Below are 15,145 nucleotides of genomic sequence, written 5' to 3' on the forward strand. Positions count from 1 at the left end.
TTTAGCACACATTAATACAAATGTAGAATGTGGTTAGAAATTTTAATACAACACTAAAGATAATAGGTTTCAATATATAAAGCATTTACCAAAACCTCAATATTTTTCGTAGGGGGTTAACACATAGATTTTAAGAAAATTTCAAAAAAATATGAAAATTAAGTTTTAATGCATAGTTTCATCCTGAACTAACATATGATGTTGTTCAAATAGGTTTGGAGCCTTCTTTGTCTCCGTTTTTCAAGAAATTAGCGATTTTATAGTGGTTATTCCACCGATTTAGGGAGTATTATAAAATTTTACTAAATTAATTGATAAAAAAATTATAACGATTCCCATATACCACGAAATAGAGTTTAACATACATTAATACAAATGTATAATGTGGTTAGAAATTATAAACCAAATCTAAAAAGTACAAGCTTCAGTATATAGAACGTTTAAAACTCAATATTTTTGTAGTGTTTAACACATAGATTTTGAAAAAAAATCAGAAAATATAACAATATTGTTTTAATGCATAGTTGACTCATGTACTAATATATAATGATGGTCAAAGAGGTTTGGAACCTTTGTTGTCTTCATTTCTCTAGAGAATAGCAATTTTATAAAGGTTAGTCCACTAGTTTAGGGAGTATAAGAAGTTTTACTAAATTAATTACTAAACAAAATTGAACGATGCTCATGTACCATGAAATAGAGTTTAGCACACATTAATACAAATGTAGAATGTGGTTAGAAATTTTAATACAACACTAAAGATAATAGGTTTCAATATATAAAGCATTTACCAAAACCTCAATATTTTTCGTAAGGGTTAAACACATAGATTTTGAAAAAATTTCAAAAAATATGACAATATTGTTTCAATGCATAGTTGAATCCTGCACTAACATATGATGATGTTCAAATAGGTTTGGAGCCTTCTTTGTCTCCGTTTTTCAAGAAATTGGCGATTTTATATTGGTCATTCCACCGATTTAGGGAGTATTATTAAGTTTTACTAAATTAATTGATAAAAAATTATAACGATTCCCATATACCACGAAAGAGAGTTTAACATACATTAATACAAAGGTTGAATATGGTTAGAAATTATAAATCAACACTATAAAGTACAAGCTTCAGTATATAGAGCGTTTAACGTAAAACACATTGTTTTCGTAGGGGTTAACACATAGATTTTGCGAAAAATTCAAAAAATATAACAATATTGCTTTAATGCATAGTTGCCTCCTGTACCTATATATGATGATGGCCAAAGAAGTTTGGAACCTTTGTTGTCTCCATTTTTCTAGAGAATAGCGATTTTATAATGGTTACTCCACTAATTTAGGGAGTATGAGAAGTTTTACTAAATTAATTTCTATAAAAAATTTAACAATGTTCATGTACCATGAAATAGAGTTTAGCATACATTAATACAAATGTAGAATGTGATTAGAAATTTTATAACAAAACTAAAGATAATAGGTTTCAGTATATAAAACATTTACCAAAACCTCAATATTTTTCGTAGGGAACACATAGATTTTGAAAAATTTCAAAAAAATATTACAATATTGTTTTAATGCCTAGTTTCTTCCTGCACTAACATATTATGATGTTCAAATAGGTTTGGAGCCTTCTTTGTCTCCGTTTTTCAAGAAATTAGCAATTTTATAGTGGTTATTCCACCGATTTAGGGAGTATTATAAAGTTTTACTAAATTAATTGATAAAAAAATTATAACGATTCCCATATACCACAAAATTGAGTTTAACTTACATTAATACAAATGTATAATATGGTTAGAAATTATAAACCAAAACTAAAAAGTACAAGCTTCAGTATATAGAACGTTTAAAACTCAATATTTTCGTAGTGTTTAACACATAGATTTTGAGAAAATTTTTAAAAATATAACAATATTGCTTTAATGCATAGTTGACTCCTGTACTAATATATGATGATGGTCAAAGAGGTTTGGAAATTTTGTTGTATTCATTTCTCTAGAGAATAGCGATTTTATAATGGTTAGTCCACTAATTTAGGGAGTATAAGAAGTTTTACTAAATTAATTTCTAAAAAATATTGAACGATGCTCATGTACCATGAAATAGAGTTTAGCACACATTAATACAAATGTAGAATGTGATTAGAAATTTTAAAACAACACTAAAGATAATAGGTTTCAGTATATAAAGCATTTACCAAAACTTCAATATTTTTCGTAGGGGTTAACACATAGATTTTGAGAAAATTTTGAAAAATATGAAAATATTGTTTTAATACATAGCTGCATCATGCACTAACGTATGATGATGTTCAAATAGGTTTGGAGCCTTCTTTGTCTCCGTTTTTCAAGAAATTGGCGATTTTATAGTGGTTTTTTTTTTATCAAACCAACTTGTATTAAATTTAGAAGAGTTTACTCTCCATGAAAGGAGAGTACAACAAAGCTACAAAGAGCCCAATGGAATACGAAACAGATAAACCTAAGATAGAATGAAAATACAAATCACAACAAGTAAACATTAGAAATCGCATCACAACGGTTTCATGAGTTTCTTGAACGATTGCATCTCGGGTAACTCTGAGAGTCACAACCACTGCACTAAAGGCAGGGAAGAGCGTTAGCCGGGAGGAGAATCCTTGCAATACCAGCCACACATGTTCATCCAATTCACTCCATACATGAGGAAATATTGGGAAAAGAGACTGCTCCAAACAGGAGCCAAGCGGACAATCAATACCCGCCATAACCATATTCACCAAGCAACAAATCACAATGATTGTCTCTTTCAACTGCCACCAAGAAGAGAAACACACAGACACTGCACCACAAACCAGGTTGAATACAATAATAGGACTGCATACTGCAGTAGAGAGTTGCATCAACGCAACATAAAAACCACTAAGAGGCACAAAGATATAACCAAAGGACACTGAGTCCATCAGTACACTACCAAATAAAGCCAGAAACCACAAATCCAAAGTCACCCACACATCTAGCATTGCATCCTTTCCAAAAGAATAGGAGTAAACAGAGAGTAAGGAGCTAAGGTGGACCTGGACGTCTATAAGCGGATTGATAAAATGAAAGTTGGAATAAGAGCCGGGAGAAGACCCATTCCGAACTGACAAAGATACAACCTGTATACCACAGGAGAAGAACGCCAGTTGACAAAGATGGTGTCACCAGTGAACACAAGAACAACACCATCATCACTGAGCTTACTTGAAACTCTTGAAAAATTAAACATCAGATCTAGGACTTGATTAGCTTGTGGAGAAGGGCTGGAGGAAGTGAAAAGAACGAGGCTGACGGAGACGTCCGGTGGGTCTGGAGGTTCTGGTGGCTTGACGGGAGGAGTTTCAATCGGAAGATGCTTGTTCCGCGCTGGATTTGAAGGAGGCCTGGGCTGTGAATGAGGAGGAAGGGCTGTCACCATCATCTTCAAGGAGGAAGAGCAGTGATGCATCAGGCCAAGGAACGACGGGGGCGGCGGATCTGGAGGGGGGCGGAGCCACGACGGAGGAATAGTCACCATCATGTCCATGGAGAGGAGCATGGCTGTTTCAGAGAGAGGAGGAAAGAGCGTCGTGGTTGGAGCAAGGAAGATCCATCGAAACGGCGCCTTGGGATGCGGGCTCGAGAGAGTTTCTCTCTAGGGCAAAAATTACAAAAAATATGACAATATTGTTTTAATGCATAGTTTCATCATGTACTAACATATGATTAGAAATTATATGAAAGAGAGTTTAACATACACTAATACAAATGTAGAATGTGGTTAGAAATTATAAAACAATACTAAAAAGTATAAGCTTCAGTATATAGAGCGTTTAACGTAAAAACTCAATGTTTTCGTAGGGGGTTAACACATAGATTTTGAGAAAATTTCAAAAAAAATAACAATATTGCTTTAATGCATAGTTGCCTCCTGTACTAATATATGATGATGGTGAAAGAGGTTTTGAACCTTTGTTGTCTCCATTTCTCTAGAGAATAGCGATTTTATAATGGTTAGTCCACTAATTTAGGGACTATAAGAAATTTTACTAAATTAATTTCTAAACAAAATTGAACGATGCTCATGTACCATGAAATAGAGTTTAGCATACATTAATACAAATGTAGAATGTGATTATAAATTTTAAAACAAAACTAAAGATAATAGGTTTCGGTATATAAAACATTTACCAAAACCTCAATATTTTTCGTAGGGGTTACACATAGATTTTGAGAAAATTTCAAAAAAATATGACAATATTGTATTAATGCATAGTTTCTTCCTGCACTAACATATGATGATGTTCAAATAGGTTTGGAGCCTTCTTTGTCTCCGTTTTTCAAGAAATAGCGATTTTATAATGGTTAGTCCACTAATTTAGGGACTATAAGAAATTTTACTAAATTAATTTCTAAACAAAATTGAACGATGCTCATGTACCATGAAATAGAGTTTAGCATACATTAATACAAATGTAGAATGTGGTTAGAAATTTTAAAACAACACTATAAAGTACAAGCTTCAGTATATAGAGCGTTTAACGTAAAACTCAATGTTTTCGTAGGGGTTAACACATAGATTTTGAGAAAAAATCAAAAAATATATCAATATTGCTTTAATGCATAGTTGCCTCATGTACTAATATATGATGATGGTCAAAGAAGTTTGGAATCTTTGTTGTCTCCATTTCTTTAGAGAATAGCGATTTTATAATGGTTTATCCACAAAATTAGGGAGTATAAGAAGTTTTACTCAATTAATTTCTAAAAAAAATTGAACGATGCTCATGTACCATGAAATAGAGTTTAGCATACATTGATACAAATTTAAAATATGGTTGGAAATTTTAAAACAATACTAAAGATTATAGGTTTCAGTATATAAAGCATTTACCAAAAACTCAATATTTTTCGTAAGGAGGGTTAGCACATAGATTTTGAGAAAATTTCAAAAAATATGACAATATTGTTTTAATGCATAATTGCATCCTGCACTAACATATGATGATGTTCAAATAGGTTTGGAGCCTTCTTTGTTTCCGTTTTTCAAGAAATTAGCGATTTTATAGTTGTTATTTCACCGATTTAGGGAGTATTATCAAGTTTAACAAAATTAATTGATAAAAAAATTATTACGATTCTCATATACCACGAAAGAGAGTTTAACATACATTAATACAAATGTATAATGTGGTTAGATATTATAAACTAAAACTAAAAAAGTACAAGCTTCAGTATATATAGCGTCGTATAACTCAATGTTTTCGTAGGGGGTTAACACATAGATTTTGAGAAAAATTCGAAAAATATATCAATATTGCTTTAATGCATAGTTGCCTCATGTACTAATATATGATGATGGTCAAATAAGTTTGGAACCTTTGTTGTCTCCATTTCTTTAGAGAATAGCGATTTTATAATGGTTAGTCCACTAATTTAGGGAGTATAAAAAGTTTTACTAAATTGATTTCTAAAAAAATTGAATGATGCTCATGTACCATGAAATAGAGTTTAGCATACATTAATACAAATGTAGAATGTGGTTATAAATTTTAAAACAACACTAAATATAATAGGTTTCAGTATATAAAGCATTTACGAAAACCTCAATATTTTTCGTTGGGGTTAACACGTAGATTTTGAGAAAATCTCAAAAAATATAAAAATATTGTTTTAATGCATAGTTGCATCCTACACTAAGATATGATGATGTTCAAATAAGTTTGGAAACTTCTTTGTCTCCGTTTTTCAATAAATTAGCGATTTAATAGTGGATATTTCACCGATTTAGGGAGTATTATAAAGTTTTACTAAATTAATTGATAAAAAAAATTATAACGATTCTCATATACCACGAAAGAGAGTTTAACATACATTAATACAAATGAATAATGTGGTTAGAAATTATAAAACAACACTATAAAGTACAACCTTCAGTATAGAGAGCGTTTAACGTATAACTCAATGTTTTCGTAGGGGGTTAACACATAGATTTTGAGAAAAATTCGAAAAATATATCAATATTGCTTTAATGCATAGTTGCCTCATGTACTAATATATGATGATGGTCAAATAAGTTTGGAACCTTTGTTGTCTCCATTTCTTTAGAGAATAGCGATTTTATAATGGTTTCTCCACTAATTTAGGGAGTATAAGAAACTTTACTAAATTAATTTCTAAAAAAAATTTAACGATGCTCATGTACCATGAAATAGAGTTTAGCATACATTAATACAAATGTAGAATGTGGTTAGAAATTTTAAAACAACACTAAAGATTATAGGTTTTAGTATATAAAGCATTTACCAACACATAGATATTGAGAAAATTTCAAAAAATATGACAATATTGTTTTAATGCATAGTTTCATCATGTACTAACATATGATGATGTTCAAATAGGTTTGGAGCCTTCTTTGTCTCCGTTTTTCAAGAAATTAATGATTTTATAGTGGTTATTCCACCGATTTAGGAAGTATTATAAAGTTTTACTAAATTAATTGATAAAAAAAATATAATGATTCTCATATACCACGAAAAAGAGTTTAAAATACATTAATACAATTGTAGAATGTGATTAGAAATTATAAAACAACACTAAAAAGTACAAGCTTCAGTATATAGAGCGTTTAACGTAAAACTCAATATTTTCGTAGTGGTTAACACATTGATTTTAAGAAAAAATCAAAAAATATAACAATATTGCTTTAATACATAGTTGCCTCCTGTACTAATATATGATGATGGTCAAAGACGTTTGAAACCTTTGTTGTCTCCATTTCTCTATAGAATAGCGATTTTATAATGGTTATTCCACTAATTTAGGGAGTATAAGAAGTTTTACTAAACTAATTTCTAAACAATATTGAACGATGATCATGTACCACGAAATAGAGTGTAGCATACATTAATACAAATGTAGAATATGGTTAGAAATTTTAAAACAACACAAGATAATAGGTTTCAGTATATAAAGCATTTACCAAAACCTCAATATTTTTCGTCGGGCTTAACACATAGATTTTGAGAAAATTAAAAAAATATAACAATATTGCTTTTATGCATAGTTGCCTCATGTACTAATATATGATGATTGTCAAAGAGGTTTGGAACCTTTGTTGTCTCCATTTCTCTATAGAATAGCGATTTTATAATGGTTATTCCACTAATTTAGGGAGTAAAAAAAATTGAACGATGCTCATGTACCATGAAATAGAGTTTAGCATACATTAATCCAAATTTAGAATATGGTTAGAAATTTTAAAACAACACTAAAGATTATAGGTTTCAGTATATAAAGCATTTACCAAACCTCAATATTTTTCGTAGGGGTTAACACATAGATTTTGAGAAAAATTCAAAATATAAGACAATATTGTTTTAATGCAAAGTTGCATCCTAGACTAACATATGATGATGTTCAAATAGGTTTGGAGCCTTCTTTGTCTCTGTTTTTCAAGAAATTAGCAATGTTATAGTGGTTATTCCTCAGATTTAGGGAGTATTATAAAATTTTTACGAAATTAATTGATAAAAAAAATTTAACGATTCTCATATACCACGAAAGAGAGTTTAACATACATTAATACAAATGTAGAATGTGGTTAGAAATTATAAAACAACACTAAAAAGTACAAGATTCAGTATATAGAGCGTTTAACATAAAACTCAATGTTTTCGTAGGGGTTAACACATTGATTTTGAGTAAAATTCAAAAAAAATAACAATATTGCTTTAATGCATAGTTGCCTCATGTACTAATATATGATGATGGTCAAAGAGGTTTGGAATTTTATTATCTCCATTTCTCTAGAGAATAGCGATTTTATAATGGTTAGTCCACTAATTTAGGGAGTATAAGAAGTTTTACTAAATTAATTTAAAAAAAAAATTGAACGATGCTCATGTACCATGAAATAGAGTTTAGCATACATTAATACAAATGTAAAATGTGCTTAGAAATTTTAAAACAACACTAAAGATTATAGGTTTCAGTATATAAAGCATTTACCAAAAACTCAATATTTAACGTAGCGAGGGTTAGCAAATAGATTTTGAGAAAATTTCAAAAAATATGACAATATTGTTTTAATGCATAGTTTCATCATGCACTAACATATGATGATGTTAAAATAGGTTTGGAGCCTTCTGTGTCTCCGTTTTTCAAGAAATTAGCGATTTTATAGTTGTTCTTTCACCGATTTAGGGAGTATTATCAGGTTTTACTAAATTAATTGATAAAAAAATTATTACGATTCTCATATACAACGAAAGAGAGTTTAACATACATTAATACAAATGTATAATGTGGTTAGATATTATAAACCAAAACTAAAAAACTACAAGCTTCAGTATATAGAGCGTTCGTTTAACGTAAAACTCAATGTTTTCGTAGGGGTTAATACATAGATTTTGAGAAAAAATCAAAAAATATATCAATATTACTTTAATGCATAGTTGCCTCATGTACTAATATATGATGATGGTCAAAGAAGTTTGGAACCTTTGTTGTCTCCATTTCTTTAGAGAATAGCGATTTTATAATGGTTAGTCCACTAATTTAGGGAGTATAAAAAGTGTTACTAAATTGATTTCTAAAAAATATTGAATGATGCTCATGTACTATGAAATAGAGTTTAGCATACATTAATTCAAATGTAGAATGTGGTTAGAAAATTTAAAACAACACTACATATAATAGGTTTCAGTATATAAAGCATTTACTAAAACCTCAATATTTTTCGTTGGGGTTAACACGTAGATTTTGAGAAAATCTCAAAAAATATAAAAATATTGTTTTAATGCATAGTTGCATCCTGCACTAAGATATGATGATGTTCAAATAAGTTTGGAGACTTCTTTGTCTCCGTTTTTCAAGAAATTAACGATTTTATAGTGAATATTCCACCCATTTAGGGAGTATTATAAAGTTTTACTAAGTTAATTGATAAAAAAAATTATAACGATTCCCATATACCACGAAAGAGAGTTTAACATACATTAATACAAATGAATAATGTGGTTAGAAATTATAAAACAACACAATAAAGTACAAGCTTCAGTATAGAGAGCGTTTAACGTAAAACTCAATGTTTTCGTAGGGGTTAATACATAGATTTTGAGAAAAAATCAAAAAATATATCAATATTACTTTAATGCATAGTTGCCTCATGTACTAATATATGATGATGGTCAAAGAAGTTTGGAACCTTTGTTGTCTCCATTTCTTTAGAGAATATCGATTTTATATTGGTTATTCCACTAATTTAGGGAGTATAAGAAGTTTTACTAAATTAATTTCTAAAAAAAAATTGAACGATGCTCATGTACCATGAAATAGATTTTAGCAATTAATACAAATGTAGAATGTGGTTAGAAATTTTAAAACAACACTAAAGATTATAGGTTTCAGTATATAAAGCATTTACCAAAAACTCAATATTTTTCTTAGCGAAGGTTAGCAAATAAATTTTGAGAAAATTTCAAAAAATATGACAATATTGTTTTAATGCATAGTTGCATCATGCACTAACATATAAAAATGCTAAAATAGGTTTGGAGCCTTCTTTGTCTCCGTTTTTCAAGAAATTAGCAATTTTATAGTTGTTATTTCACCGATTTAGGGAGTATTATCAAGTTTTACTAAATTAATTGATAAAAAAATTATAACGATTCTCATATACCACGAAACAGAGTTTAACATACATTAATACAAATGTATAATGTGGTTAGATATTATAAACCAAAACTAAAAAAGTACAAGCTTTAGTATATAGAGCGTTTAAAACTCAATATTCTCGTAGTGGTTAACACATAGATTTTGAGAAAAATTCAAAAAATATAACAATATTGCTTTTATGCATATTTACCTCCTATACTAATATATGATGATGGTCAAAGAGATTTGGAACCTTTGTTGTCTTCATTTCTCTAGAGAATAGCGATTTTATAATGGTTAGTCCACTAATTTAGGGAGTATAAAAAGTGTTACTAAATTGATTTCTAAAAAAAATTGAATGAAGCTCATGTACCATGAAATAGAGTTTAGCATACATTAATTCAAATGTAGAATGTGGTTAGAAATTTTAAAACAACACTAAAGATTATAGGCTTCAATATATAAAGCATTTACCCAAAACTCAATATTTTCGTAGTTTTTTAGAAAATTTCGAAAAATATGAGAATATTGTTTTAATGCATAGTTGCATCCTGCACTAACATATGATGATGTTCAAAGAGGTTTGGAGCCCTTGTTGTTTCTTTTTTTCAATAAAATAGCGATTTTATAGTGGTTATTCCACCGATTTAGGAAGTATTATGAAGTTTTACTAAATTAATTGATAAAAAAATTATAACGATTCCCATATACCATGAAAGAGAGTTTAACATACATTAATACAAATGTATAATGTGGTTTGAAATTTTAAACAAACACTAAAAAGTTTTGGCTTCAGTATATAGAGCGTTTAACGTAAAACTCAATATTTTCGTAGGGTTAATACATAGATTTTCAGAAAAATCAGAAAATATAACAATATTTCTTTAATGCATAGTTTCATCCTAAACTAACATATGATGATGGTTAAAGAGGCTTGGAACCTTTGTTGTCTACGTTTTTCTAGAAAATAGCGATTTTATAATGGCTAGTCCACTGATTTAGGAATTATATGAAGTTTTACTAAATTAATTGATAAAAAATTAGAAAAATGCCTATGTACCATGAAAGAGAGTTTAAAATACATTAATACAAATGTTAAATGTGGTTAAAATTTTTAAAACACCACTAAAGATTATAGGCTTGAATATATAGAGTATTTACCGAAAAACTCAATATTTTCGTAGGAGGGTTAACACATAGATATTGAGAAAATTCAATAAAATGACAATACTGTTTTTATGCATAGTTGCATCATGCACTAACATATTATGATGTTCAAGGAGGTTTAGAACCTTTGTTGTCTCCGTTTCTCTAGAAAATAGCGATTTTATAGTGGCTAGTCCACCGATTTAGGGAGTATTATGAAGTTTTATTAAATTAACCGATAAAAAATTAGAACGATTTCTATGCATCATGAAAAAGAGTTTAACATATATTAATACAAATGTAGAATGTGGTTAAAAATTTTAAAACAATACTAAAAAATATAGGCTTTAGTATATAGTGCGTTTCACGTAAAACTCAATATATTCGTAGCAATTTATACATAGATTTGGAAAAAAATTCAAAAAATATGACAATATTTTTTAATGGATAGTTGCATCCTCACTAAATATGATGATGTTCAAAAAGTCTTGTAACCTTTGTTGTCTCTGTTTCAAGAGAATAGCGATTTTATAGTTGTTATTCCGCTGATTTAGATAGTATTATGAAGTTTTACTAATTAATTGATAAAAACTAGAACGATTCACACATACCATGAAATAGAGTTTAACATACATTGATACAAATTTAGAATGTCGTTCGGAAATTTAGAGCAACAATAAAAAGTAGCCAGTATATAGAAGGTTTTGTAGGTGTTAACACATAGATATCGAAAAAAATTCAAAAAATATAACAATATTGCTTTAATGCCAACAAGCCAATGGTTTCGGAACCCAGTCAAAGAACAAAAGAACACACACATTTGTTTTCTTATTATTATATATTTTACAGAGAGAAATGGTCGTTGTTAGTAGAGCTTAATTCTTGTCTGGATGGGTGCACGACAAATAGGACACACCTTAAGGCCTGGTCCGCACTCACAACATGTCTGATGGCCGCAACCAAACGCCATGTTTTTGGGATTGCTCAGACATATCGGGCATAGCTGTTGTTGTTCACAGAACCAACTTTTTGAAAGTTTATATAAAGAAAACATTTCAAACACATTCGACGTTTCTACTATTTTACCTGATTATCGTCCACATCCTTGCTTTCCATCGGATAAGTAGGTACACTCGGTTCAAAACTAGGTGCTGGGGAAGCTTTTGATGGGTTGAAGAATGTTGATCCGCCCTGCACCGGAGGTGGAAGTGGGATTCTCTCTGGGATATTCCCATTTCTTCGCCTGGCAAAATGTGAAGAATAAAGTTGATAAAAACAACTTTCATAACAATACAGCCGTTTCAAAGTTTTTGTGGTTTTGGTTAATTAATTACCCTAAAAGGCCAAGCTCTATGGTGGCTTTGTACTGGGGAGGAATCTCCATGAGAGCAGAGAGTGCGAATTCTGTCTCCTTCCGAGACTGCTCTTTGTTCTTCGACATGATCTCCGTGAAGTTCACAAACTATAAACAGGGGCAAATGTAAGAATCAATCTTTGATGTTACAAGATGTTACAAAAGAAGGAGGAGGTTACTTGGAAGTTATCAAAAGCTCGGGAAGGTATGTTATCATCAAATTCCTGCATCATGTCCCATGGTCCATCCCCCACCCCAACTAACACTATTGACAAAGGAAGTGCACTGCAACACAAAAGAAAATGAAGGAACTGATTACATAACATCTACAAACATAAAATAAAATTGAAACATACTAGTAGTAGATATTCACACACCTTGCTTTCACAATTGATTCGACAGTCTTCTGTTCTTGGGGACTTAACTGTCCATGTTCCGTATCCACACTTCTTGTTACCTGAGATTGATTGATTCCAAATTGATATCCTTAGACACAGAGAGATCAGAGGGATCACACCACAACTTAGGAATCAAAAATATTAACCTGTCCATCGGCTATGATCACTAACACATGATATTGGCCACTACTCTGCTCAACCACTGTCATCGCCATTTCAATGATGGGTGCAAAAGATGTCGGTCCTGAAAAATACAATACAATACAATACACACCGCTCTAATTACTTAAAGTTTGGGGATAGAGAATGCTAGGGCAGGCGAGAGAGAAAAAAAAAAAAGAAACCTGCGAGCTTAAGGTGAGGTACAATATCTCTGTAGCGAGCCAAAACTTGTTCAAATCCATTACAGGATCTACCCTCTGGATAGAAATTAAACACGTCTTGATCATGAGTTGATGCTGCAAAAGAGAGATCAGGAGGAGGGCAAAATGTTGATGATATATAAGCCATTAATTATCTGAAATGAAATAGCAAAGACCAAGTAAGCAAGTGGGTGATTTACCGTCACCAAAACCAAAACAAGGAATCAAGTTGTCCTCGTCAAAGGCGGCTAAGGTCCTTCCAATGATAGTGATAGCTTGCTCGTAAGGATTGAGAGTATTGCTGATATGATGCAAGCTTTTCTTACTGAAGGACTTGGCTCCTGCAGCACGCAAACCAAAATGATGATGATTAGCCTAGCCTAGCATGTCCTCTCCTTGACCTAGATGAAGAAAGAGAAACTCAAACCAAACCTGTCCACTCATTGCTTTTGGTGAAATCAATACCAAGGATTAGATTAGAAGATTCAAGACCTGCACGCCCTAGAGCCTCTGACACCTGGAATCAGATTCATAATTCAACAATTTTTTTAAGGCAAATCCAAAACTGTTTGTGTATCATTCATTCATCACTTGTTAAAGAGAAAGAAGCTCTCACCTGATCTAAAGAAGCGTAATTATCAGATATTTTGGAATACCTCCGATCAAACTTTTTTCTATCAGGAGGAGCAGCATGAGTCTGTGAAGGCTGTGGTTGTGGCTGTGGGGGAGGATAAGGATAAGCATAGCCCTGCTCTTCTTGACTATAAGAAGGCGGCTGACCACCAAAGCTGGGAGCTGGAGAATAAGAGGGTGGAGGAGGATAGTTGTAGCTGCCTGGTCCAGACTGAGGATAACTTTGATGAGAAGCCCATGATGATGATGATGATGATGATGATGATGATGGCGGCTCTTGCCTCCAGTCTTCTTTAGAGTTCCCTCCTCCCATCAAAACTTTATTCAGATTCCAAACTTGAAGCTCAAGATCAGTACCTTGAATAAAAGAAAAAAGAAAGATTCAGAAATTTTGGAATCTTACCCTCTTTTCCAAAGAAAGAAAAAGAGAACTGATTCAACATGCAAATGTACCAATGGCTATCACAATATCAACATGCAGAAGATGTACGTATGTGGGCAACTATAGGTTGGCACTAAGTTTCGTGAAGCGGTTTACAAGCAAAAAGCCGCGCTGTTATCAATCATAACACGTTTAAGGAAGAAGATTAAGATTCAATCACGTTTCTTGCGATCCACCGACTCGTCCTGACTTACCATACGTTACCAAAATTTATTATTATGCTCAAAGACCTCTTGACGGATCTACCCATCTTTCTATTATACTATTAGTTTTTCCCAGATTTAAATCTCCTTTTTTTCCGGCTATGAATTTTATTGATGAAACAGTAGATACAATAAGCACAAGAGACAAAGTTAAGAATAAAGAGATACAAAACACACATATATATATATATATATACACTTTACTGTAAGATTCACCTTTTTTCATAAAAATCAAATAGATGGAGAACTACGATAGACAAATCCCACCTTTTATATTTTGTAACGACAAGGACTCCTGGAGATCAGTGGTTGTTCTTCTTCTTCTTCTCAAGAGGTCAAGGGATCTTCTTTTAAATTTTAATCAATGGTGGATTGAATCCCAAACGGAATATAATTATTTATTTTGCTTTGTTCAAAAAGCAATCTAACCTCTCTTTTTTTCTTCTTTTTTGAAAAAAAATGTCAATCATGAATCAACCCCATTAATGTTTGCTTCTAGTTTTGGATCAAATCATTATATTCATCCTTATCACCTTTCTAAAAGAATCCATTGCTTATACAGTCTTCCAATCACTTGGCCCACCAACCTAACTTCATCAATCCCCTATATATTATTGTGAAACATTACAACTTCTTTTTGTATCCACGTGTCCTCGCTAGGATGATTCTTAGAATTATTAGAGAAATATATTGGTTCATCTAATTATATTATAAGTTTTTTTATTAAACTAACCATAAATTCATTATTAATGTCATTTATTATTTCCTTAAATAAAGATTACGGAATTTTCTAATGTGGCTAAAGTATATATGACAATTAATGATTTTGAATAATAAAGATCTGATAAAAAATAATGTATCTTCTATCAAATTTGTTTAATTTTAAACTATTTAAATAATTTAAAAAAATCACAATAACCATATTATAAAAATTTAGATTTTTCTGTATATGTTA

At 30.9% G+C, this 15,145-nt stretch overlaps 2 protein-coding genes across 6 annotated transcripts; both read right to left on the reverse strand.

The window, feature by feature from the left end:
• Nucleotides 1–2,400: 2,400 nt before the first annotated feature.
• On the reverse strand, nt 2,401–3,554 carry LOC106292443. The gene is made up of 3 exons (XM_013728028.1): nt 3,144–3,554; nt 2,830–3,003; nt 2,401–2,787 (listed from the first exon to the last, which is right to left on the reverse strand). Exons 1-3 carry the CDS (start codon nt 3,552–3,554, stop codon nt 2,401–2,403), a joined length of 972 nt encoding a protein of 323 aa, XP_013583482.1.
• Nucleotides 3,555–11,475: 7,921 nt separating this feature from the next.
• On the reverse strand, nt 11,476–14,712 carry LOC106343681 (E3 ubiquitin-protein ligase RGLG1-like). 5 transcript variants are annotated; one of them, XM_013782965.1, is made up of 12 exons: nt 14,187–14,362; nt 13,949; nt 13,529–13,902; nt 13,345–13,429; nt 13,113–13,253; nt 12,895–13,008; nt 12,697–12,794; nt 12,530–12,609; nt 12,332–12,437; nt 12,133–12,260; nt 11,885–12,041; nt 11,476–11,801 (listed from the first exon to the last, which is right to left on the reverse strand). In XM_013782965.1, exons 1-12 carry the CDS (start codon nt 14,235–14,237, stop codon nt 11,664–11,666), a joined length of 1,473 nt encoding a protein of 490 aa, XP_013638419.1. In that variant the 5' UTR covers nt 14,238–14,362; the 3' UTR covers nt 11,476–11,663. The 5 variants fall into 5 exon arrangements, with proteins under 5 accessions (XP_013638419.1, XP_013638416.1, XP_013638415.1 ...); XM_013782962.1 differs by lacking the exons at nt 13,949; nt 14,187–14,362 and adding an exon at nt 14,458–14,712; XM_013782961.1 differs by lacking the exons at nt 13,949; nt 14,187–14,362 and adding an exon at nt 14,407–14,431.
• Nucleotides 14,713–15,145: the final 433 nt, after the last annotated feature.

This window comes from Brassica oleracea, chromosome C5 (assembly GCF_000695525.1).
Source record: "Brassica oleracea var. oleracea cultivar TO1000 chromosome C5, BOL, whole genome shotgun sequence".
Lineage (NCBI taxonomy): Eukaryota > Viridiplantae > Streptophyta > Magnoliopsida > Brassicales > Brassicaceae > Brassica > Brassica oleracea.